The sequence below is a fragment of the Xiphias gladius genome, chromosome 18 (assembly GCF_016859285.1).
Source record: "Xiphias gladius isolate SHS-SW01 ecotype Sanya breed wild chromosome 18, ASM1685928v1, whole genome shotgun sequence".
NCBI classification, from domain to species: Eukaryota; Metazoa; Chordata; class Actinopteri; order Istiophoriformes; family Xiphiidae; genus Xiphias; species Xiphias gladius.
The window spans coordinates 15,242,096-15,267,929 of NC_053417.1; the positions used below are offsets into that span (position 1 = coordinate 15,242,096).

Below are 25,834 nucleotides of genomic sequence, written 5' to 3' on the forward strand. Positions count from 1 at the left end.
TTATGGGAGTTAAGTGTACACAGTTAACTGGGTTTTAAAGCAGCAGCGCAGGCTGGGAGGTTCAGCACAAGGCTGTCCACCTGGCTCTCTCGACCCTGGGGCTACAATTCTCCAATCTGGGCTGAGCTTTATGGCGAGTTTTACTGCTTCTCTTCTTCTCTCCTTGCAGTTATTTTGGAAAGCAAAGGTCAAGTTAAAGACCATGACTGAGTAGATATAACTTGGTCACATTCAACATAGAATGTGTCTGAGATTTCTTCATGAGATCAACCCGAGTGGTTGAATTTATGAAAAGGAATAGTTCAACATTTCTGAAAATATTATATGATTTCTTACCTAGAGTTTGATGAGAAGATTGATGTCACTCTTATGTCTGTCCTGGAAGTATGAAGCTAGACCCGATTAGCTGAGCTTAGCAAGAATTCTGGGGGAAACAGCTAGCCTGGCTCTGGAAAAAAATTGACCACCAACACCTTGTAAGATTACTAATTAACACATTATTTCAAATCCATACCAAAGCCAAAGTGTAAAAATGACAAGTTGTGGTTGGACAGGACCAGGGTAAATGTTTCCCTCTGTTTCAAGTCTTTGTGCAAAGCTAAGCTAACCGGGTGCTGGCTGTAGCTTCATATTTAGCCATTAAACATGAGAGTGGTATTGATTTTCTCATCTAACTCTCAGCAGCAAGCAAGAAAGTGTATTTCCCAAAATGACAAAATTTTCCTTTAAGCCAGACAGCCCTGTAGCGGTAATGTGCAAGTAGTATTTGCTTACTTTTCCAGATACTTTTTTAGGAATAGATTTGTTCTTTTTTGACCATCCAGCCTCAGAAACAGCAAATAGTAAGGCAGAGCTTGTTTGCTAACATCGCTGACATCTATGTGGATGTGGATTCATGCATCTTTGCTCAGAACATACATCTGTTTGCCATGTATATGCATATGTAAGTGTTTTTTTGGTATGTGCATGTGTGTGTGCATTTTTGCGTGTCAGTGGGGGTTTGCATGCTGCTCTAATGCAGCACCCCTAGGCTGTAGTTTGGAGAAGTGGTTTCCTCCTCAGTACAATGGGGACTCTGTCAGTCAGTGTTGTTTTAGAAAGGGGGCCTCATCCCCTGGTGCCTTTTGTGCCTCTACACTTTTTTTTATGTGGACACTCGGAGGAACTGCTTTAAGCTCATTTCGAAAGCCAATGTATTACGCTGCTAGTTTTCCCATACACTAGTGACGTAATGTAATTATTTCCTGGGCCTCCCTTAAATGACATACAGTAGTCATTCTTTATCTTCTCATTTCTCATTTCTCAAGACTCCTACTGCCTTTTCACTTAAACTGAATGAAGTCATATTGAGAATCAAAGGGGAATTTTTCAAAGATGTTCAACTGGTAATGTGATTCATGTGAATTCTGCATGTCTTGACTTTCTTTTGGTTTTGGGTTTTGTTCCTCTTTATTTTATTATCAACAGTTCTCCCTCCAACACAAACCTCCTCAGAGGGGATAAATCCTTGGAAACTTCATTTGATTCACAATTTTTATTTCTGCACAGCTCAGGCTCAGATTTGTTGCCCCTTTCTCTTTGGCTGACCTTCATCTTTTAACTGGGCTGTGTGTCAAAAGGCCTGGCCGGCGTGAGTTATTGAGGCATTCATGTACCTGCATTCCTGACATTCCCTGTGTATATCGTCTCTTGGCTGGGGCTTCCCTGGGCCCTGCACGGATGCACAGAGGAGAACAAACAGGATGTTCGCCACACAGGAATGAACGAATACCATAGATTAATGACCATTTGTTGTATTTATTTATAACTCAGTCCTAACCTTACTTATATATTTGTTTGTGTCCACATTTCCTAGATTCAGCAAGTTCAAAAAACAAATAAATTGGAAAATATAGTTGTCAGGTGGGATTGCTGGAATGGTTTTACGTCACTGTGAAAAATTTCCTTAATAAGCTCATGTAAACAATTGTGCATTTCAAGTTTGCTCACTTTTGAAGCTTTGAAGGACCTTGAGCTCCGGACATTTTCATCTTTATCTTTATCTCAGGCTGTTGTGGTTAGTAAGGCTTTAAAGAACTCTGCGTTGATAATGGTCTCTAGCTTTAACCCAGCTATCACTGCTGTCAATCACTGCTGTGTCACCAGGTAAATAAATGTATTAGCAAATGGGTTGTGGGAGGTGGTTCTTGATTTATCAACTGAAAGTGGCATTTCACCAACTTCCTGTTGATTTGAGTGGCCATGGAATGTCCATTTGGTTGTGCGTTGTAAAAAAGGGAATGAAGGGAAAGCTATTTCTCTCATCAGAGTGACTCAGAGGTCACAGACTCAAGAAGTGAGTTCATGGGAGAAGAAGGAGGTTTCAGAGTGCATTCAGGCTGGAGAAGGGAAGATAGTGGACTAGCATGAGGGCGGGAGGCTGAAAACCTCACGTCACAGCTGTAAACTGTGTTTCCCTCAACTCATGATTTAATCGGGATTTTGCACTCCATGGCCAAATATATATATATATATATATATATATATATATATTTGGGTTTTGGCTCTTGGACTGACAAAACTAGCAATTTAAATTCTTCAGCTTCGACTTTGGGAAATCGTGATTTCCAATTGTCACTGACATTTTATAGACTATACATTTAGTTTTTTATTTGGGATCAGTTATTGACAGATTTATCGATAATAAAAATATCTTTATTTGTAGCCCTGATCTATAGTTTACAATAACACTACATCAACTAATATCAGTTTAAGAAGAGTTTAAATTGTGTAGAATATACATACTGTTTCACCTTTATTTTATGACAGTTAGAAAATAGAAAACATTTAATTTAATAATGGTTTATTGGTCACTTGTTATACAGTGTCTTCACTTACTACATGCATTAGGGTTCACATCAAGAATGTGGTTTTCCCACTGAGACTATGTTTGCATGTAAATGAGGCGCTTGCCCTTACCTGTTATGTTAATATCTTAACTGAGCCTGTTTATATTTGGTTTGTAAACAAGGACCAGCATCAGGGGGAGTGGACGTCGGGGGTTACTGAAAACTGAAAAAAATATCTTCCCCTCTCTCCTCTCCGTCTCTCCTAACTTCAAGTCTCTGTCTTTGGGAGGGCTGGTAGCGTCTACCTTCCAGTCCTCCGGCATCTTTGTGCAGGACTCATGCTTTGATGTGATTGCATGGTTCAGCTTAACTCAGAAAAGAGCGATAGGGTGATCAGATGTCTGCTCAGAAAAAGGGGGCAGTGTTTTCTCACACTTTGCTGTGTTGCTTTCAGTTCAGTGGGGTTTACCTTGGAGCTGGAAAAACACGTATTTCATTCATTCATTTATACATACATAAACACATTGTAGGAGGGGATGTGCAAAAACACACGCTCGTACTACACAGCTTTGGAACAAAACTAAGATCACTCAGGGAAGTTTTTGATTTCCTGAAGAGTTAAGGAAGTCCCTGCAGCCCCGTGACGACAACAACTGAGCCTCTCATCCTGTCTCCTCTCATTGTGTTTCAGGACCAAAGGAAAGGGAGGAATCCTAACAATAGCACTGACAACCACATTTATTAATAAAAAGCTAGTGTGATATGTTTAGATGCTGTCATAGGTAGAGTCTGATTAACACTTAAGTTTACCAGGAATTATGTCATTCTATCAAGTCGTCTGGCTTGATGAGCCCCACCTCATGTTCTCATAATCCACTGGAAATGTACGTGACATGTACAGTACGAAAGACAGACGCCCAGAAGTCGGTTCTGTACTTAGCCTTCCTGTCCTTCTTAGCGTTTTTAAGGGTTTAGGCAGTTATACATCTCTCTTTTTTTTCTGAGGGAGACATTTATCTTGAACTATATCCAGCCACCTCTGGCAGAGTAGGGACTGTTGCATCACTTTCCATTCTAAAATATGCTCAGTTAATATACTTAAAGAAAACATAGTCATGCCAGGTCCCATATTCATTCTGTTTTCTTTGCCTCCTTGTTGGCTCCACTTCCTGACAGGGATCAGCGGTCTGGCTTTTTCTACCCTCTTGAGACTGTACCCTTTGTTAAAGAGCTACAGGTCTTATCTTCTCCTTCATTGGCTGGTTCAGTATTTTCCTTTGTTACCAGATGACTAAAGTCTTTTCTGAAATGTGTTGCTTTTCATATACTGTATAGCTGAAACGTAATATGTTGTGTTAACTTCACAGTAAGAAAAAAAGAAGAGCCTTGAGAAGAGATTTTTAATGATGACGTTTTCGATGCACACCTTCTGTTTGCCAGTTTTGCGGATATGTGATTGTTATCCTGGACTCAGATCAAAATTTTAGCAGTCATATGAGATAAGTTATGGAAACGTCAACCTTTTATCCTCTGAAATGTATAGCAAGAGTCACAGGATTATTTTCCAAACAGGATCTGGAAAAGCTGATCCATGTATTTATTTTCAGTATGTTAGTAACCGTTTCTTTTCAGGCCTCAGCTGCTAAAGTCTGAAAAAAAACAAAAATTTCAAGTCTCTAAACTGGCAACTGAAAGTTCAGAGTATTTGACTTGTTTTTGTTGGCACTGGTTTTATTAGTTACAGGTTCAAAGGAATAATCCAAGACCATGGGAAATGTGCTTATTCACCTTCTTGAGTACAGTGAGAAGATTGATAGCGCTTACATGTCTATATGTTAAATATGATGTAAAATATCACCTACAGCTAGTCTAAGCACAACAGCAAATAAGCATGCTTCCCAAAATGTTGAACTACTCCTTTAATATTCAAATTTGTGACTTTTACTGTAGTTTTTTTCAATTATTATTTTTGTTTATCTGTTTATTCTATTCTGGCTTTGTAATAAGCAACTTGAATTGTCATTGTATAAGAAACGTTCGATCAGTGAACAAACAAGTAACCCTACCTCTGTTTTGTATGTGTGTTCTAAGGTCATGCACTGTTGTGTGTGGCTGTGACCCTTGATTATGTTGGCGGGACAGCTTCCATTTGAGTAGCGCTGTAGGTTCCTTCTTCCTGGACCCCACCCTGATGAGCAGACTCGCAGACTTGCTGGGGGTAAAGAGGGCTGTCTGGGCCTCCATGTCTGAACTGCCACAGGCTCTGTCCAGCACGGTTAGCCTTTTAGCCGCCCACTCCTTTTCTTCTGAGCTGATGACAACTAAGTCTGGCCTGTGTAAACCTATCACAGAAGATAAAAAACACAGACTCTGCGTTTCCAACCCACTGATACAGCACAAAGGAGAGAATCACATTGAATCCATTTGCTTAGTATGCCACTTTTAGGGTATTTCAGTCTGAAAATTAGAGTTACATGGGATAAGACAAAGCACATTACCTTTTTATTGGTATGTCAATTACAACTATGCCTAGCCCACCTACAAGACACCACTAATTTATATAGGCCAGATCCAGAATGCTGCACATACATTTTCAAACAATACTACAAATGAAGTCAATAATTTTAGACAGTTTGAATCATTTTCAAAATCTCCTTTTCATACTTTTCATTCTCTACAACAAATTTCATAAATCACTGATAGAAACATTTACAATATATAATACTAGAGAAATCAGTGTAAATACTAGTTAAACAACCCATCTTGTCTTCTTTTCCAGGCTTTTGAGAAAAGTTAGTAAACTTTATTGACATCAAAATTAGACAACTTTCCAATTTTTTGACCGACAGATTATTTCAAGGTCTTAGCCATTTCATGAAAAATATAACATTCTTGAATCAAAACAATGCAGTTCAATCTTTACCAAAGAGGTTTTGCAGAATAAACTTCTGTTGTATGTCTAGTAGCAACTTAGGGAGTAAATTTGGCAATGCAGTGTCATCTACAAAAACAAATAGGTTGACGGACTTCTGTAGGCAGAGCAATTTAGTTTGGACCACGGTGGTATTATATCTCATCCTGTGAGTGTGAAGTGTGAAGCTGTGAGAAAGATCAGGGAGGAAACATCCTGTCACTCGTTTCCATTTGTCTCTCTGGGAGCCTGTGGTTGGCGCTGCACGTCATAAATTTAACTCGAGGGCTAATTGTAAATCAACTCAGATTAGGAAGCTATCCAGCGGAGGGCAGATGGAGTTGCCCTGTTGACTCTGACATCTGAAGTGACCATGGTCTCTCTAGCACTTCCCCCCTCAGCTGTGGGGGTGTGTGCGTGACATGAGCGCTCTGCTGAGTCCCTGATGGCTCTCCTGGACTCTCCATGCCTCCTTAACCGGCAACCTGACCCCGTCAACTACTTTAACTGTTGAGTCTTTAAAAGCTCAGTCTTCCTCAAATGTCTTCCTGTTTTAGGGTTTATACCCTCTTGGCCAACCAAGAGGGTATAAACTGCTGCTCTACAACATCCTTTTATCTCTTAATGTTTGTCCCACTTTGTGTTTCTTATACTTTGTTTGTGCCTTTGTTTTTCAGGTTATGTACCTGTTACTTATCTAGGAACACAACTAATGACTATTTTCACTACCAGTTAATCTGCCATTCATATTCAGAGTTATCTTTTAATCATTAAGTCTATAAATATCAAAAAATAGCGGAAAGTGCCCATTATAGCTTCTCCGAGCCCAAGGTAACATTTTCAAATTGCATGTTTTGTCCAAAACCCATACGTATTTAATTTACGGTACACATTTAAGAGCCTGAAACCAACAAAGGTATGTTTTTTTTAACGATTAATGACAGAATCAAGCTTAACATTGATTAATTAATGGTCAATCGACTATTCTGTAATCCTCTCCGATAAGGTTTTTTTTTTTAAATGATTAATGACAGAATCAAGCTTAACATTGATTAATTAATGCTCAATCGACTATTCTGTAATCCTCTCCGATAATATTTCTGCCATCATATCTACATCGATGTAGTTTTTTTTACTTCTTTTCTGGAACTGTGATTTGTTTGCAAGAGATCTTTACATAAAAAAGCAAAAAAAAGATTGATAGTATCTTGATCTTTGAACAGATTTAACTAAATTAGACTTTACACTGGAGTTTTCATTCTGTCTCCTCAGAGGCCCTCTTTCGTAACTCACTCTCTTGTCCTGGCTGACAATAGGAGCCTAATGATCAGAGAGATACTGGTGATAATAGAACCAGTTCATCTGGTTGTGCACTGGTGTTGTGTTTTAGCTGGATTTTGCTCCACACAGCACCAGGGGGCATACACTGACCCTGCTCACCAGCCATTGTTAGCGATTTTCTATGAGGAAAAAAAATGGCTCAAATGTCAAAGGATGGGAATGGCACAGCACCAAATCAAAACAAAGCTCCACATTGAATCCTTTGTCAGGCCAGTCTCAGGTCAAACAAGAAAGGCCTTGCTGGAGGAGAGAGTATGTGGGCAACATGGCCACATAACAAGCACCAAACATTTTTGGCATTTCTGTAGTATTTTATCCCTAAAATGGGCCTGTGAATCCAAAACTAAAGAGCCACAGCTCCCTCGCCTCCGTAAAACTACTTCTTTTAGCTTCTTATAAATACAGGAAGTGCAAGATTGTATCATTGCGGGAGAAGTGAAATGAAATTAGCGAAATTGGGTTACTTGGCTCAAATTACCCAAATCTAGTCAGAAAGGAAACATCCCCTCTGCTTTTTGCCTCGTCGGAAGAGAAACCTCTTCTCTATACTCTGTTTCCATTTGAGCAATAGCTTTTGTGCATGTTTTTTAAAAGGTGTAACTCCACACACATTTGCACACAGTCAGACTTGTATTTGTTTACAGTACCTTAGGTTCTAACTGACAAAGAGCAGAACATTATTAAACATCAAAGTCTTCAGTGTGTGTTCATTGCTTATAATGAATATGAATATATCTTCTATGAGCCAGGGAAAGGGTCCCTTGCGCATTTACTGAACGTCATTGAAATTCTATATAATTCTATACTTATAATGAATATTTATATAACTGGAATCCCTTTCAAATCTAGTAACGATGGACAGGTTTTAACTTTATTTTGCTCTTTTGTCTTTACTAAATGAATGAAGATCTCTGTGTGTGCGTGTCTGGTCGGCATGCTTTCAGTAATTCAGAATCAAATTATTACAAAAGGGAACCTTGCTCTTTGCCTGTTTTCCCCACAGTACTACTTTAATATGCATGACTGACCAAGAAAACAAGGGAAACTAGGCTTTGGGCCTGGACAGATGCTGGAACAGATATCTGGGCTTATTTTTTAATTTACCATTAGAATTTTTTTTGTCAAAACCAAGCCTATGGAACATAATCTGGAGTGTATTAAAAGTATCCACTTAGTACAACTGATGCTTCTAATTGATTACTTTATTGTGTAAAGAATCAATTCACTTAAACTTAGGTGCACTCAGGTCCAGCCTTTTAGTCTGGGCTGGTAACTCACTAAATTCTTTTCATTCTGCCGATTATTTTCTTGAGTAATCAATTAGTTGTTTTATCTATAAAATATCCGTAAGTAATGATAAATTCCATAACGGTTTTCAAGAGCCCAAGGTCACGTATTCAGACGTCTTGTTTTGCCTAACCAGCAGTCCAACACATAAAGATATTCAGTTTGCATTAACATACAAGAAAATAAAATCATTACATCTGTACATTTGAGAAGCTGGAACCAGCAAATGTTTTTGGTATTGTAACTTGAAAAAAAAAATCAATTAGTTGATTATCAAAATAGTTGCCATTTCCTTTCCTTGCAATCAACTAATCAATGATTCGAGTAATTGTGTTAGCTTAATGGTAAATCCTAACGATTATTATTTATAGCATGAATTAATTTAATTCAAAAGAAAGTGATATAATGTAATCAATAAGTCAAAGATCTTTGAATATAATATGATATACCATTTCTGTTTTCTTATGATGATCACAAACTGTTTGTTTTTTTTTAAACTTTGTTTTACATAAAAATTGTGGGTAGTGTCGAGCCTCTCTTAAAAATACTCAAAGACAGAAAATTTATTAGAGACGGATACAGATGGGCAATGCTGCTCTTCACTTCCTAATACGACCTTTCTAAAGACAGCGTTGAAGGTAAAATCTCTCCTCGGACAGACAGATGATGAGAGAGCAGCTTGGGGGTCAGACAAGAGAGAAAATGCACTACTATAAGCTACTACTATAAACAGGACGCATTCCTCCTGTAATTCTGGACATCTGGTATGCATGTTGCGTCTCTCTTCTCTCTTGCATGAGGTTTATAAAGCAGGTTAAATCAAAGGCCCCCATATGTACATTAACATCATGGCATTTATTTTCCATACAGTTATAGTCTGTTAAAGATTTGTCGGGCATTTCATTTCTGCATTTTTAAAAACAGTTTCTAAAGGGCTTTTCTATGGCATCCACCGGCAGTTTAAGGTTGCTTTATTTGTTTTTGAGTGCATTTTGTAACTTTGATAACAAATATTTTCAATTTAATGCAAACTTATTAGTCAGCTCCAATAAAAATATATGTGTAGAAAAAAATAGACGCACCATGCCTTTACCTCCAGACCAACATGATTCATGAGTGTGCTGATGGAGTGAACAATCTGGTCCCGATGTGGAAAACTTATTTTAAAATACTCACATGTGGTATTCCACCATGACCAGGCACTCAGGGGTTGTCATGGGAAAAAGTATGTGTTATTTTCCATCTATAAAACATTCCACCAGTGGCAAAATACCAGTGTGAACATCATGTCTGGCCTGGGATGGGTTAAGAGGGCAGGGTGTTTCGTTTTAGACGCAGGCTGAGTTATAGCTACAGGTTAAAAGTCAAACTGACAGGTCGTTTGTGGCCAGGCTTATGGGGTACTGTTGATACGGGTGTAAATGAGGGTTCCCAGTGCAAACAATCCCTCATGTCTCTTCAAAGAGAAACGCTGAGGTGATCAGTTTCAGGGGCTGGCGAGCTCCCTCATATTGTTGCGCTTCCTCATTTTGAAGATTTCCACGTCAACCCCTGTTTACAAGCTTCTTTTTTTTTTTTTTACAGTGGTCGCAAGGACATAAATCGCTTAAGTGGGTTGGTCGACAAAAACAAATTAGAGCATTTTAGACTTAATTGTAGCCACAGTAAACTGGCTGCCTTAGGACATCTCATGCAGCATTCAAGTCTTTTTATTGCTGGATTAGATGACAGGTCTGGTAATAGGCTCGAACTCTGATAGTGGCTTGTTGTGGTTAAAAGCAAATTATTGCCTGAACAATACTGAGACCCGAGAGTGCAGAGGAGATGCAGATCATCTCCTGTGGCAGGATGCTGAAAGTCAACACAGGAAGTGAGGTCACTGTGTTAGTCAACAAAATTTCATCCTCTGCTCTGCCTTTGGCGCCAGAGGTCTATAAAATCTCAGTGACACGCACTAATGTAAACGCACAGCTTCTATAAATGATCAAATAAAAAAAAAAGGACATATGTGGTTATAAATGAAACTAATGTTTATGTTTTATATTTCAGAATTCTATGAACCTGCCTCCAGACAAAGCCCGGCTCCTCAGACAGTATGACAATGAGAAGAAATGGGACCTGATCTGTGACCAGGTGCCTTCATAAATTCTAATTCAAAAATTGCCAAACCTGCACTGAGAATTCAAACACATCTGCCCTTATAGCTCACTCTGCACCAACACAATGACTTCAGCAAACACACATTACCATGCTTACTCTGTTGTGTGTCTTCAGGAGAGGTTTCAGGTGAAGAATCCGCCTCACACCTACATCCAGAAGCTACGAGGATACCTAGACCCTGGAGTCACACGCAAGGTGGGACAGTACAAATGACCTTTTTATAGGTCCACTTAAAGGGGAACTTCACCGATTTTACACAGTCTGTTTAAGCGAACTTGTTTAGGAACCTGTCGACTCTAACTGCTTATTATGTAACACTTGGACAATGATAAATCTGCAACAAAACTCTCTTCTTTCATTATATCTTACAGAAGTTTCGCAGGCGGGTGCAGGAATCAACAAAAGTCTTGAGGGAGCTGGAGATATCACTGAGGACAAACCACATTGGGTAATCAATTCTTATTGCCCATTTTTTGGTTAACTATACACATCTATTTGTTGGTGCTCAAATCTTAAGGAAACCACATTATTGTTTTCCCTTGAAAAAAAAAAAAAAGTCCCTTCTGTGCTCTTGCTGCTGCAGGGACCCAGAGCTCTCTCTTGTACTCCAATCTCCCCCATTGTTCTAACTTGCCAAGCTCTGCAGCTCCACTTCATAGAGTCGGTCCTCATAATGCCCAGATGGTAGCCATTGTGCTGCCTCGTCCACTCCCCCATAGTGTTGAGCAGGAAGCTTTGTTGTGTATGCCAGAGGGACAGGAAGTTTGGCTGACCAATGCTGAACCCAGTGAAAAGCACGAAAACACACACAAGGGTACTTTTATGTTTACACATTTCTCACATACTAAAGCAAACAACCTTTTGTATTACTTTGCCATATTTTGTCATAGAATTCAATACTATACAGTTCACTCTACACCCACTGTGTATGTGGATGTTATTTTAAGCCTTTCTAGCCTTTGCCTTCAATGTTGCAGACATAAAATTTGATTTTATAATCTGATGCCACACAGATACTTTCACTTAGAAATGTGCTGCAGTGACTTGCCGCTGAATTACCAAACGAGCCCTGTAAAAATGCTTTGATTTTCCATAGCATTCATTGAGCTCCAAGTAAAACTCATATTCTATTAGGCTTCATCAATAAAGGTCTGTTTCAATGCATTTCCCAGAAAGACTCACAGGCAAAGAAAAAAGGAGAGCTATTTTCAGAAGACTTTTGTGGGTGGGATTAAGTGTAACAGATGCTGGTTTATTCTGTGAGTCTGAATCCTAGGCCCTTTCTGATGTGTTATTCCTGAGATTGCCAAGAAAATCTGAAATAGCAACTGGTTGGAGAGAAGTAGAGGGAGGGAGAAGGAGCAAGAGAGGAAGGAGTGAGGGGTCAGAGGCAAGGAGGGTGAGAGGGGAGGATGGGGGGGGGCAGGAAACTGATGATCAAGACCGCCTCCTTGTCCACCCCCTCCTCCTCTTCCCTCCTGCACCCAATCTTATTGCTTTGTTCATTTTCCTCTGTTCCTCTGCCCACCTCTCTTCCCTTTTCCCCTCTGCCTTATCTCCGCTGCTTTGAGACTCTTGATTGCTTTCCTGCCATTGGCTGACTAGAAGTCTGTCATCATAACCAGCACTTCAAGACTATTTTAAGAACCTTTTACCCCATTCCCGTCCCCCCTGGAGTTCCCTGAAGAAGTGGGGATGCAGACTAAATACTGTTGGCTGTCAGAGATTCGACCTCAGCCCAGCTCCTTCAGCCTCATGCCCTCCACATTCTTTCTCTCATCGCAATGGGAATTCCTTTGTTTGAGTTGTTTCCCTCTCCAGAAAACTGGGGGGGAAATCTGAAGCCTTGCTCTAGTTTTCTTTCCATTGCATTTTTGCTATTTTCTTGCAGTCATTGGAGGGGATACTCCTTTCAGAGATGTGTTCCTTATACAGTGAAGTAGGACTGCAACTACCGGATTATTTTCATTATCAATTAACCTGCCAATTATTTTCTCAATTAACCGACCAATTGTTTGCTCTGTAAAACATCAGTTAACGATTAAATATGCCCATTACAACATCCTACAGCCCGAAGTGATGTCAGTAAATGTGTTGTTTTTTCTGACCATCAGTCCAAAACCCAAAGATATTCAATGTTCTGTAATGTAACAACAAAGAAAAGCAGCAAAGTCTCAATTGAGAACCTGGAACCATCAAGTGTTTTGTACTTTTGATTGAAAAACAACATAAATGATGAATCGATTAACAAAATAGCTGCTAGTTTAATTTTTTTAATCAACTAAACGATTAATTGTCTAATCTTTGCAGCTATACAGTGAAGCCCAGTAAGCATTTTACAGTGATGAATCAGGAAAGACAGGGGAGATGTACAGTATGTGTACTTATACATATAGTACATAGTTATACACGCATACAGATCTATGTAAACATGCATATCTAAACATATATTAATACACATCCACCAACTGTTAACATTAGTTTCATCCACTGCCTCCTTGATTTCACTTCATGCAGTTCACTCATTTAGCCTATCTTGTTTCAAAATAGTCAATATTTTTCAATATTCTCCTTTTAGTTACTTATTAAGAACTTATTCCCAATATTCTAAGTAAATATTTGTCCTTTTTATCCATTATTTCAGGTTGCATTACACATAATAAAACAAATAAATGTTATTATTACTTATTAGTGATAGGAATAGCCAAAACATGACCTGAGTTGTTATAAACCAGATTAATTCTCTAAGTACAAAAGGTCCTATAAGAACGCTTCTAAAGAGCTTATGAATCACACCAATATCCATTTTCTTTCTCTCTGTCTCATTATCGTCCTCCTTTTCTGCACAAATAGGTAAAATCGAGTCCTAAAGGACAAGGGTGTGTTCTTGCCCTTCTAACCCCTCTCTCTTCTCATGCGTCACAGGTGGGTCAGGGAGTTCCTCAATGATGAGAATAGAGGTCTTGACGTCCTGGTGGAGTACCTCTCCTTTGCCCAGTGTGCTGTCATGTGAGTACTTTTGCACAAAGTACACTTCATACACACACACACACACACCTCCTGACTAAGGAACTGGGTTGGGCAGTGAATCCAGCTGCTGAGTTAACACGTTGTGTCCTGTAGAGCCTGTAGTAAACTGCTTGTGCATCTAAAATGTGCTCTTGGCACATTGCATTCTTTGGATTTGTTTGTATGCCTATTTGCATACTTGGCAAACTGAATGTGTTTCTGGACAGATGCTATGTGGTGTAGTCTTGAGCTATACCTTGCCTGAGTAGGTCAGAATCTCTGTGCTGAGCTTTATCATGCAGCTTGATGACAGTTCTTGTGATAACCCCTGGCTCTCTACCAGGCTGCCTCGCTAACCTAACCTCCCCCGTGCCTCTCATCTACACCCCTGTGCCTCTGTGTTGGCTTGTCTGTCTGTCTGTATATGTGGCCCAGGTTGGATTTTGAGGGGCTGGAGAATGGGGAGGAGGGCTTCCTGGACAAGGCTAAATCTTGGAGCAGGTCTATTGAGGATCTGCACCATTCAAGCACCCAACCCTTCTGCAACACACTGGTGCGCTCTGCCCGCCAGTCTGTCCTCCGGTATGTATTGCTAAGCTAGCTTCCCTGCTATTACCTACCCCTACTGTTGCCTCGCTGTGCTAACCTTGAATGCTGTAAACATGTATTTGCATGCAAACCAGTTGTCTTGGTGCTATCTTGGTGCTATCTGGAAGTCTGACTTCCAGATAGTCTGGAGACTTTCAGATAGAAACTGGAAGTCTCTGACCTTTTGCACTATGTGTCTCATTTTGTTCATCATCCTCCCTCATCTGTCCAGATGTGTGTCTGCGCTGTCTTGAGATGAGAGCCAGCTGTTAGCAGCAGCACATGTTGGACAGTTGTGATTCTCTTCTTCATCACAGAGCTACATACAGACAGGAGACAAAGAGACATTCGATGAAATTAAGCATTATTAGGGTGTACAGAAAGAAATAGTCCACAAGAATAGCTCTGAGGATTTATAACATTGAAAAGTAAATTGACACTGAATCTGTATTAGTATAACTATTCTTTTATAAAATGTTGTATATGATTCAAAAATCCTGGATCATGAGACATTGTAAAATCAATTCATAAACCAGCATGATTACTGTACAATACAGTTCCATAATAGCAGTCTGTGCGCATGGACCACTGTCTGTTGACAGCAGCAAGGAGACCAGGCTCCCATAATGCATCTGTAACCTTGGAAGCCATAATAATTTTTTCTCACAGACCTTGTTCTCTGTTATTTTCTCTCTCTGTTTCTCTCTATGTGACATACTTAAAGCAAGAGTCATATGAATAGCAGATAAACTTCAGAAATAAATGAAACAAGCTATGATTAATAAATTAAAAGTAAGAAACTGAGTTTGATTACTGAATCTCTACCAGATATTGACTTCTATCATCTGTTGCAGCTATGGCACAGTCTCAAACAGCAAAACCATCAAAAACTCCCGCCTCGTGAGCCAAAAAGATGATGTGCATGTGTGCATCATGTGCTTGAGAGCGATCATGAACTACCAGGTAACAAACACCAACACTCCATTTGAAGGGAATAGTAATATAGAGGCTCACACACAATCTGACATACAGTAGATAATGTCCCATTGTTATAAACATGAAGATTATGTGTTTCCTGTGCAGTCAAGTGCTCTATATATACTCAGGTTTTTCTAACCACATCCTGCTCTGTCTCTATCTGTGTGTCTTCTTCATGCAGTATGGCTTCAATATGGTCATGTCTCACGCACACGCAGTCAATGAAATTGCTCTCAGCTTGAACAATAAGAGTTCACGGTAAGAACTGAGGCCCCTGTCTCTGTAGGACTGGGTCAAACAATAGGGGAAACCCTGCAGCCAGTTCATATGATATGCTTCCCTTTCTCCAGAGGGCTCGGCTTCTTTCTGAAGTCTGGGCTTAGAGGTGCATATACAGGCTGTTAAAGGAATGTTTACTAAAGGGAGATTAGTGGTAAACCACTGGGGCTGATCACTCCATAATGAAGTCTAGGAGGGTAAACACTTAAAAAGCTATAAAGACCTGCCCTTGCTTCAGGTTTGAGTATGGATTATTTATTTCAGCCCCTGTACATTCATGTATTTGTACTAGTTTTGAGGATTGCATGCATTGACATACATTCTGGTGGTTTAAATGGTACAGAAATTTTGCTTTTCCACTATTAATTTGAGATTTAGTTTTTGCACTTGAAATTTATGCAGGTATGTTTTCCTGATGAATGTCTCCTGTACTTGTAGGACGAAAGCTTTAGTCCTTGAGCTGCTGGCTGCCGTCTGCCTAGTCCGAGGAGGTCATGAGATCATCCTTTCAGCATTTGACAACTTCAAAGAGGTGCCCAAAGCAACTTTTAACTGAAATATGACCCATTATCATCTAAAGTTGTACCATTTACAATTCAGCGGCAATACATTGCAAAACCTGTGGGGATTGAGTGTTAAAAAACATCTAACTTACAATAATTAAATCATCACCATCATTTCCCACATCACTGGTGTGCATAAAGGCATAAAGGGCCAGTGTAGAGGGATGAAAGTTGAGGAGCTCTGGGAGTTTTCATGTCTACCGAGGGCGTAAGCAAAGCCCTACAGTGGGCCTGTCTGAGGTTATTAGTCTCATTACGACACCAGATGTGAGCCAACCTTGAACAATGATAAGGATCAACTCCCTGATGGGAGCCAGTGGACCACAAAGGTTTGCTTAGCCTCTCGGTTTCTGTCTGCACAGTCATCTAAACACCGGAACAAGACAATTACCTCGCTGTCTAAAGCCCCAGAGAGACACAAGAGCTATTCTACCCACCAGTCAAAACAAGATGGTATTTCTGTGGTGGTATTTTTTAAGATTATACATTAATACGAGGTGATAGATCTTTGAAATCTCACAAGAAAGCCATTTGTGGTATTAAAGCACAGCTGTACCAGTAATCAAAGATTAGGTCCACAACTACTAATGTGTCTAGTTATTATCAGAATTTTTTCTTGCAGTCCTAAAAAATGAGAAGAACTGAGAAAACAGTGTTTGTTTTCCTGTCTTTTCCAGTTCTTATTTTTGTGTAGGAATTGGGCTAAAAAAATCTGTCCAGTGACTTTATCTTTTGCTGGCTTCCCGTCCCATGAATTATGATAATAAAAAGAGCTTGTTGTTTCCAATAAAGTAGGCTGTCCTATGTTTACATGCAGCTAAGATCGTGGGATAGATTATGTTTGATCCTGGAATGTGTTTAATCATGACAAAATACTACATTAAGTTATGATTAGTCACATGAAATAATATAATACGGTAGAAACCACATATAGGAGTTCTGGCATAGTCCATAGGCATAAGTGGTGCCCATTTTTTCAAATTACCCAAAATCAATGTAATCTCTTTTTTAACAATTTGCCAATACTGTTTGTTTTGGGAAGTCCAAAAATATATGGGGAAAGTCTGCTACTATACCACAACCCCTCCAATTTAAAATAGATTATTAAGTATATTTTGACATAAAATGAGGAGATTAAAATATCAAATTTTGACATTCCACCCAGTTCCTCTCCATTGTGAGCTTTTTGCTATTCTATGCCTGCTTCTTCCCACATTTCATCTCAAATTATAATATCATTTCTTAATTCTTTTTTTATACTCTTGTAAACGATCAGCATGGATTAAAAGAAAAACCTTTGTATCGCTGCATCTTTTGCATTTTAGGTGTGTAAGGAGAAGCATCGCTTTGAGAGGCTGATGGATTATTTCCGCAGTGAGGAGGGAAACATCGATTTCATGGTAAGCCAAACTTTGTGTTAGACGTAGATGTATTCTTTTTGGTGTGAATGTGTGTTCATTTATCCATGGAAATAAATACATTTGGATCTAAATCTGTCTGTCTCCGGTCCAGGTTGCTTGCATGCAGTTCATCAATATCGTGGTCCACTCAGTTGAGGACATGAACTTCAGGGTCCATCTGCAGTATGAATTTACCAAGCTGGGACTGGATGACTACCTGGAGGTAAGGAGACAATATCATGGTCAAAATGGGCAAAGTACCCTCATTTGGAGATTATTTGAACAGTACAGCGTGTGTACAATATCATTCATTGTGATTCACTCTCTCCGGATGTCAGAAATGTAAACATACGGAGAGTGACAAGCTGTCGGTGCAGATCCAGGCCTACCTGGATAACGTGTTTGACGTGGGTGGTCTGCTGGAAGATGCAGAGACCAAGAATGCAGCACTGGAGAAGGTGGAGGAACTGGAGGAGCACCTGTCCCATGTAAGTGCACCACCCAGTCCGGACCACCAACACTGCTCTCTCGGTCCATTAATGAGATTGTTGTGGTTCGCCAGCTATGTACTTAACTTGGCTGTTTCTACGTGGTAATTAGAAATCTACTCAGTGTTTGCATTTCACAAGTGGTTCAGGATAATGATGGGGTGGAGAACAACGCAAATACTGTGCGTTAAACAATCTTAATATTGTTCTAGTGTTGGCTCATTCTTTCTGGGCAGTTGCCTTTGTATCCCACGCTGCTTTGCAAAGACCTTCTTCACATGGAAAGGTCGTAGGCAGCCCTGACATCACGGAGGAATTTCATAACAAACTCTGCTCTCAGGGGTCATGAATGATGGGGGAGGATGAGGGTGAAGATTCCCTGTGAATTCCTATACAACATGTGTAATCTGGTCAAAATCAAAAGTGAAAGCTACGTCATGCTCTTGCTGCGTCATGCTGCTGGATATATTTTATTTCTTATTGATGCTGCACAGTGTATATTGGGAGCGAGTGGGAGGGAGTGGAACTGGGAAAGATGCCCGTGCTGTGGATCGATTCTTGAATTCCCCTCCTCTCATCTCTCTGTTGCTCTCTCTGTCTTCTTTCCCAGGTGACGGAGAAGCTGCTGGAGGTTGAGAATGAAACAATGATGAAAGTAGCTGATCTGGAGAAGCTGCTCCTTCAGAAAGATAAGGACCTGTGCGCAATACGGGTAAGCTGGCAGTCGTAATGATGTATTATTGCTTGCAAGCCTTTGTTTAGAAAGGCTTCAGTTACTCTTTGTGTTCTACCAAATATCAGTTTCAGATGCTTGTAGCTAAATTGCTGTGATAGCAAATCAGGTCAGCAGGAAACAGGATGTTTCTTTGGCTTGTAAAGTCATTGTATTGTGCTCTTTATCCCCCTCTGGTGACTGCTCAGGAGACGTATGAGTCGACCAACACCCAGGTCACCACCCTGAGGAGGATGATCAAGGAGAAGGATGCCGCCTTCCAGAGGCACTTCAACATCGAGAGGAGGCTACTGGAGCTCGAACAGCAAGGCACCATCCGTTTGCACAAGAAGCCTGATGGAGACATTGCAATCGAGCCACTTGGTGTGGGTAGTGTTGGGAGTGGTGGCCTCGGGATCCCTCTGGGTGACATTGGGCAGCTGTCTCTGGGTTCAACAGCAGGATTAACAGAACCAGGAGGACCAGATACCAGTTTACCACCAGCTAGTCAAGCTCCACCGCCTCCCCCACCCCTGCCTTCTGCCTCAGGTGATAGACCGTGACTCACAGTGATTACATCTGGTCACAGATACATGTGAAAGTTGACTTAATTTGACTATAGGCTCTCAGCGGAGAGTCTATACTCACTTCCTCCTTTTTTGTTAATTCGTGCCAAGCCAGGTGATGGGTCACAGCAGTGTTCTTCCACCCTAGACAGGAAAGGGAAACACAAGGCTTGTTTTCCTTGTGTGCGTGTGTGCAGGCAGATTATCTCTGTCACCTACAGCAGTTTTCAGCTCTATGTAATAACTTAATTTAACGGGGAAAGGGCTTCACTAACATTGAAAATCTCTTTTACAGGGCTGTTGACCCAAGATAGCACAAAACACATAGAAAATTACACATAGAGGTTACAAAACATATAACACAGAACACATGAAATAGATCAAATATGAAGAGAATAATAAAGGATGACAAAACGGATAGGATCAAAATAATGTAAGACTGATAAAATGACGACAAAAATATAAATACATATATAAAATCTTAAAACTCCTTTCTTCTGGTGCTCCATTAAAACATTTTTTAATACTGTCTTCTACATTATTTACAGGCCAAAGTGCACCAGTGCCACCACCACCACCTCCTCTCGCTCCACCACTGCCAGAAGCTTCCCCCTCAGTCATCCTGAGTGTGGGTCTGTCAGGTGAGAGCCGACACAAAGAGACATATTTTTGTTATGCATTTTAAAGCTTGAGCATCTCTATTTTCTCTTCTACTGCAGGTAGTAGAGCAAAAGTGAATACATTTACTGTATATATTTTACAGCTATCAGAATCAAGAAGCCCATCAAGACTAAGTTCCGCCTGCCTGTGTTTAACTGGACGGCCTTGAAGCCCAATCAGATCAATGGCACAGTCTTCAACGAAATTGATGATGAACGTGTGCTAGAGGTAAATCAAGCAGATGAAACTCCCTTCATAGTTAGCTCTGATGTCTTTTAATTCCCTGAAAACTTGGTTTCAAATCTTTATAACATTAAATATTCATGACTCAATTGACAACAATCAAAGTTAAAGTTTTGAAAGAAAAAAAAATTCTTATGTGTTATTTAATAGTGGATGTGATTTGATCAGATTTGACTGACAGTGCTGGCAACATAAGAAACAACCCAGCAGCTGTCAACACATTTTGATTCAGATGTTGCTAAATCCTGATTGGTGCATGGAAATATGTGACTTTTTCCAACTGAGCCCCGCCAAATTCAAATCATTGAGAAAAGCAAAGAGGGAAAAAAAATACAGAAATCTGTCATGTGAAATCATCAAAACTGTTTCAACTTGGTCAAAATTGATGTTGAAGCCCATCTCTGCTAGCAACAAGCTAAAAATATGTTTTCAGGGCCTTTAAAATATAAGTTCAGAACAAGTAAGTAAATTGTCACTCATCTGCAGGAGCTTGATCTGGAGAGGTTTGAGGAGCTCTTCAAGACCAGAGCCCAGGGTCCAGTTGTGGATCTTGCATGCACAAAGAGCAAAGTAGCCCAGAAGGCGGTAAACAAAGTCACCCTCCTGGACGCCAATCGCTCCAAGAACTTAGCCATCACACTGCGAAAGGCTAACAAGACCACAGAAGAGATCTGCAAAGCAATAGAGAAGTATGCAGTTGTCATGAGCTTAAAATACTTGTTTGAACCATACCATAGACAAGATAGAGCTAGTTACAAATATATGCTATGTTTGTTCAGGTTTGACCTCAAGGCCTTACCTGTGGACTTTGTGGAGTGCCTGATGCGTTTCCTGCCCACGGAGGCGGAGGTCAAGGTGCTGCGCCAGTACGAGCGTGAGCGGCGTCCACTGGACCAGCTAGCGGAGGAAGATCGTTTCATGTTGTTATTCAGCAAGATTGAGAGGCTCACACAGAGAATGAACATTATCACCTTTGTCGGTAACTTTGCTGACAATGTCAACATGCTCACACCCCAGCTCAATGCAATCATCGCTGCTTCTGGCTCAGTCAAATCCTCACCAAAGTTGAAGAGAATGCTCGAGGTAAGAATTGTTAATTTTGTCTGGTATTTTTAAATCAGCAGCAATTGTGTTGCATTTTCATTCATTCTTCTGGTTTACTTGTAGATCATCTTAGCCTTGGGGAACTACATGAATAGCAGCAAGCGGGGCTGTGTTTATGGCTTCAAATTACAAAGTCTTGACCTGGTGAGTAATATATAGCAGAATTTGGAGATCTTGCTCGAGTACTCAGTTTATTGCCATGACAATCAACACAAAAATATTCCGCATAGTTTATTGATGCATGGCTTTTGCTGATATTGCCAGTGCCTTTCATTTCTTTTGTTACACAGCTGCTGGACACTAAGTCTACAGACAGAAAAATGACATTGCTCCACTACATAGCTCTCATTGTGAAAGAGAAATACTCTGAACTGGCAAACTTCTATAATGAACTGCACTTTGTGGATAAAGCTGCAGCAGGTGAGTTTGCACCAAACATTCTACTCTTATTCTTTAAGTTATAGAAATGTCAGGTATTTTCACTTAAATCAGACCATTTCTTTATAAAAGTCTGTAAATAAGAAATATTCTCTATTGACTGTGTGTAAAGTATCTCTGGAAAATGTGCTGCTGGATGTTCGAGAACTGGGTAAAGGCATGGACTTAATCCGGAGAGAGTGCAGTCTCCATGACCATTCTGTCCTGAAAGGCTTTGTCCAGGCCAGTGATGCACAGCTAGACAAGCTGCAGAAAGACGCGAAGACAGCAGAGGTATCCAACACTGTCCTCACCTCCTAAACCTCAAAGTGTCCATTGGAAAAACTGAAAATAGCAAAGCTTCTGTCCCACATGCATCTCACTCCCCGCTAACACACAAAAAATCATGACTCTTAACTCAACAGTGTTTACAAACACTGCTCCCACTCTGGCACTGTCCTCCTTCCCAATTCTAGGAAGCCTTCAACAATGTGGTGAACTACTTCGGAGAGAGTGCCAAGACAACTCCGCCCTCAGTGTTCTTCCCTGTGTTTGTGCGCTTTATCAAGGCCTACAAGGTGAGGACACCGAGCACAAGCAGCATCTAAATCCTCACATCTGCACTGATAAGGTGCAGCTTTCTCTGCTGGTCAGTTGGGAAGTTCCCTGGTGTGTTTCACTTTGAGCAGAGTAGAGCAGAGCTTTGGCTGCCTCTGTGCCACAGGACGTGGCGTATAATCCGAGGCCAAATAACAGGAAAGGCCAGCTGGGTCTGACTCTAAAGCTGCAGCTGTGGTGTTTAGACTGGTTCTCCCCCCTCCTCCCCTCTTTCCCTCCTCCCTTTTTACCCCTGGACAGCCTCGCCCTGCCCCACCACACAGCACATTTCCTGAGATTGTTCTCAGCCTGGATTTATGGGATCTGCTCAAGGAAATGTGCAGCACAAGGATTTGTGTGTGTGTGTGTGTGTCTGTCAGAGTGTTTATATGCACCTTAAATGAGTAGTTAGAAATTTGGCAAATATGCTAATTCACAGTCTTGCCGAGAGTTAGATGAGAAGATCACTACCACTGTGTCTGTGCACTTAATATGAAGCTACAGTCAGCACACGATTTGTTTAGCTTAGCATAACTAGCCAGAGATGCTGCTAGGTGTTTTTGTTAACATTCGACAGAGCCAGGCTAGCTGTTTCACGCTGTTTACAGTCTTTATGCTAAGCTAAGTTAGTTGGCCAATAATGATACATTTGCAATAATTGGCTATGTTCATCAAAATGTGTGCTCCCCGTTTATGTTAAACTTTTGACCTGTTTTCTCAACTCCACACAAGTTTCTTGTCACAGACTGGTCACTTTTTTCTCTTCTCAACAGGATGCGGTGGAAGAAAACGAAAAAAGGAAGAAGCAGGAGGAAGCAATGAGAGAAAAGTTATTGGCTCAGGAGGCTAAACAGCATGAACCTAAGGTACAGTCCAAGTGCATGTGACTAAGCTGAATGAAAGCTATCAGATGTTTACTCAGTGCTAAATAAAGCTTTGCGGTGTGCCAAAAAGCACAGTGAACAGCACAAATATCCTCTCCGCTGGTTCAGGTCCAGGCCCAAAAGAAGAGGCAGCAGCAGCAGGAGCTGATTGCAGAACTGCGCAGGCGGCAAGCCAAAGACCACCGGCCCGTGTACGAGGGCAAGGATGGCACTATTGAGGACATCATCACAGGTGGGCCAGACAGCACCCTAAATAGACCCCATGTGGGGGCCAGCAGCCCCGGTCGTCCTAGGCCGAGGATGACTGTGGTCATTCACTGCTCAGCTCCGTTGAATTGCACCTTGTGCTATGTGGTCCAGACACAAGCACATCTGGAGCACAACACATAGCAGCCCAGTAGTCGCTAGTTATTCCGTGACGTGCTGTCTCGTTAGTTCTGAAATGAACAACACTAAAGCTGTTGAGCCTCAATATGTTGATAATCAGACAGGCAGTTTGATTCCAAGTGTACATGAAATTCAGTATATAGGATCTTTAATTACAGGATCCTTCTTTAGAGGCCACTATGTGTAGACTTCTTATTTATTATAGTTTTTTTGACTTTTTTTTTCTAGAAAAATAAGACAGTCCCAGTGAAAACTGATTGGAGACTATCCAAGTGTCCTTGAATCTACCACCGGGAGTTGCCAAAGACAGACATTTTAAAATCCTACAAATAGGGGCTTTATGGGAGAAAAAAAGGCAGTATCTACAGCCTCAGGAAACGATCAGAGATCAGTGCTTAAAATGTAAATAATATAAATTTTGCATCAATGTCATTTTTAGTCATTTTAATAATGCTTCTATGCCACTACTGTCAGAGCTGTAACAGCTTATTATGCAGCTGATGCTTTTCCAAGACACACACTCAGTGTGTCCTAATACTATTAAAAACCACCTGAGGCTTTTACAAGGTTTGCTTCCATAGATCCGTGCTACAAACAGCACAGCTCCACTTTACTCAGATTCATTACAGTCTCCTTAATGAAATATGAAGGTGGTCCATTGCCCCCCCTCCCCACTCCAGAAGGGCAGTGTCTCAGGTGTGACATTTTTTCTCTCCCTTCCCCTCCTCCCCCAGTACTGAAGAGCGTGCCCTTCACAGCCCGCACTGCTAAACGCGGCTCACGGTTCTTCTGTGAAGCCAACCTCTGTGACGACGCCAACTGCTAGCCCTCCCCCCCTAATACCAAGGTTGTCCAGGTGTCTCTCGTATGCCTCCTGACCACTGTGCATGCAGCATGATCCCTGTCCCCCACCCCCCCAACCCCTACCACTACAATTACTGTGAACTAACTTGGGCCATTATTGTGTTCTACTACTAGAAGACTCCTATCAGGCATCTGGTGATAGGAGGCAGCCAAACCTCTTTGCCTGGCACAGAGCTACATGGAAAAAAAGAAAAGTTGTACGGAGTGTCAGCATATTTTGTGTGTGAAAAATATGTTGATACACTCACAGTACAATCAGTCATGGCTGTGATTAAATCATTAAGTCAGAGCATCATGCATGACATTTGTAAAAGGCTGTGCATTATTATGGCATACTTCTTTTAGGGCATTCTTTTCATGAAGCTGAATTCAACGATAAAGAGGTTTGGCTAATTTACTGGTTTCATCAACGATGCCTTGTTCCATGAGACTAACTTGTTTGGTGTTGGTTTTCCGGCTAACATGTGACTCTTCTTTCCTCAACCACCACTTTTTATTCTACCCCCTCCAGCTGAAAAGAAGATTAATGACAGTATTTCCCACTCCTAAGAGAGGGTAAGGAAGGGAGCCTGGCTGAAACCCGGCCCGCTTGGCCTTCCAGCTCCTGTGTGCTGCTACAGTGATGTCAGCTGCTTCAGCTAGCGCTTTGGACGCATACAAAAAAGATGCTTTACAGCACTGAGAGTTGCTTTACCACGCAATAGTCAGAAAATTATAATATAATAATAGTGACGATTAAGTAAGAAGTGAGTTACTGTATGTTTATGGTGTTAGTGAAATTCAGTATCACTTGCCCCAACAGCCATTAAAACATGAAATCGGTGATTTAATTTTCCACTCAGTCACAAATCCCATGCAGTATTTTCAGAACATTATTGGTCAGTTTTATTGCATAACTATACCGTTATATCATCATCATCATTATCCTCACTCCCCCCTATTACATGTTGCATGTTGTCCAGTGTTCATTTACCTCTCACCTGTCAACAATGTCCGCCATGTTTTGTCTTTGCTAACTGTCATCCGCGGTGTGCTGAACAGCTATTTGGTCAACAGGCTCTAGAAAAGAAAAGAAAGACACACTTTCAGTCAGATATACATGAAAACAGTCTGTATCCAAACCTGTTAGAGAGTTAGAAGTTTTCTTTTACTTTAGTGGCATCTTGATTTTTGCTCTACAAACTGAAGAGCTTGTTGACCATTGTACTGTAACTGTGATAATGACGGCTATGTTTTTTTGTACTGCTGCATTATTAGTGTTACAAATTTGCCATAACTATATTCCCAAAGCCTTGAATTTCACTGTTTTGTATATCACTACTATCATCTGAAGTGCAAGGTTATGGGAATGTGTCACTCAGTGTTTAGTCTGCATTGTTTATGCTCTTATTTGCTAATTTTTTATTTCTAATACACAGTTATAGCAGATTTTCAATAATTGTTTGACTGAAATATACTACTGTATACACTCAGTTGGCAGTTTATTACCCCTAGCGAAAACTAATGCAGTCTAATGCAACAGTCCTGCAATAAATCCTACCCTCATGAAGGATATGGTGTTCAGTTTT

The 25,834-nt window shown here is 40.7% G+C and overlaps 1 protein-coding gene across 5 annotated transcripts in view; it reads left to right on the forward strand.

Annotated features, from left to right (window-relative positions):
• Window positions 1-25,834, forward strand: part of fmnl3 (formin-like 3) — a 33,785-nt gene that overhangs the window by 6,007 nt on the left and 1,944 nt on the right. The window contains exons 2-25 of one of the 5 annotated variants that reach the window (XM_040152063.1): window positions 10,417-10,500; window positions 10,642-10,722; window positions 10,899-10,975; window positions 13,453-13,536; window positions 13,972-14,118; window positions 14,979-15,087; window positions 15,284-15,360; window positions 15,820-15,913; window positions 17,270-17,344; window positions 17,457-17,567; window positions 17,683-17,832; window positions 18,443-18,544; window positions 18,754-19,093; window positions 19,659-19,751; window positions 19,874-19,998; window positions 20,500-20,702; window positions 20,793-21,096; window positions 21,181-21,261; window positions 21,408-21,537; window positions 21,668-21,828; window positions 22,011-22,112; window positions 22,905-22,997; window positions 23,124-23,247; window positions 24,137-24,258. In XM_040152063.1, coding sequence (XP_040007997.1) covers window positions 10,417-10,500; window positions 10,642-10,722; window positions 10,899-10,975; window positions 13,453-13,536; window positions 13,972-14,118; window positions 14,979-15,087; window positions 15,284-15,360; window positions 15,820-15,913; window positions 17,270-17,344; window positions 17,457-17,567; window positions 17,683-17,832; window positions 18,443-18,544; window positions 18,754-19,093; window positions 19,659-19,751; window positions 19,874-19,998; window positions 20,500-20,702; window positions 20,793-21,096; window positions 21,181-21,261; window positions 21,408-21,537; window positions 21,668-21,828; window positions 22,011-22,112; window positions 22,905-22,997; window positions 23,124-23,247; window positions 24,137-24,228 — 3,039 coding nt within the window. In that variant the 3' untranslated portion in view covers window positions 24,229-24,258. Of the gene's footprint in view, window positions 1-10,416; window positions 10,501-10,641; window positions 10,723-10,898; window positions 10,976-13,452; window positions 13,537-13,971; window positions 14,119-14,978; window positions 15,088-15,283; window positions 15,361-15,819; window positions 15,914-17,269; window positions 17,345-17,456; window positions 17,568-17,682; window positions 17,833-18,442; window positions 18,545-18,753; window positions 19,094-19,658; window positions 19,752-19,873; window positions 19,999-20,499; window positions 20,703-20,792; window positions 21,097-21,180; window positions 21,262-21,407; window positions 21,538-21,667; window positions 21,829-22,010; window positions 22,113-22,904; window positions 22,998-23,123; window positions 23,248-24,136; window positions 24,259-24,777; window positions 24,822-25,834 lie in introns of all 5 variants that reach the window. The other 4 variants (XM_040152062.1, XM_040152066.1, XM_040152064.1 and 1 more) reach the window with 4 other exon arrangements.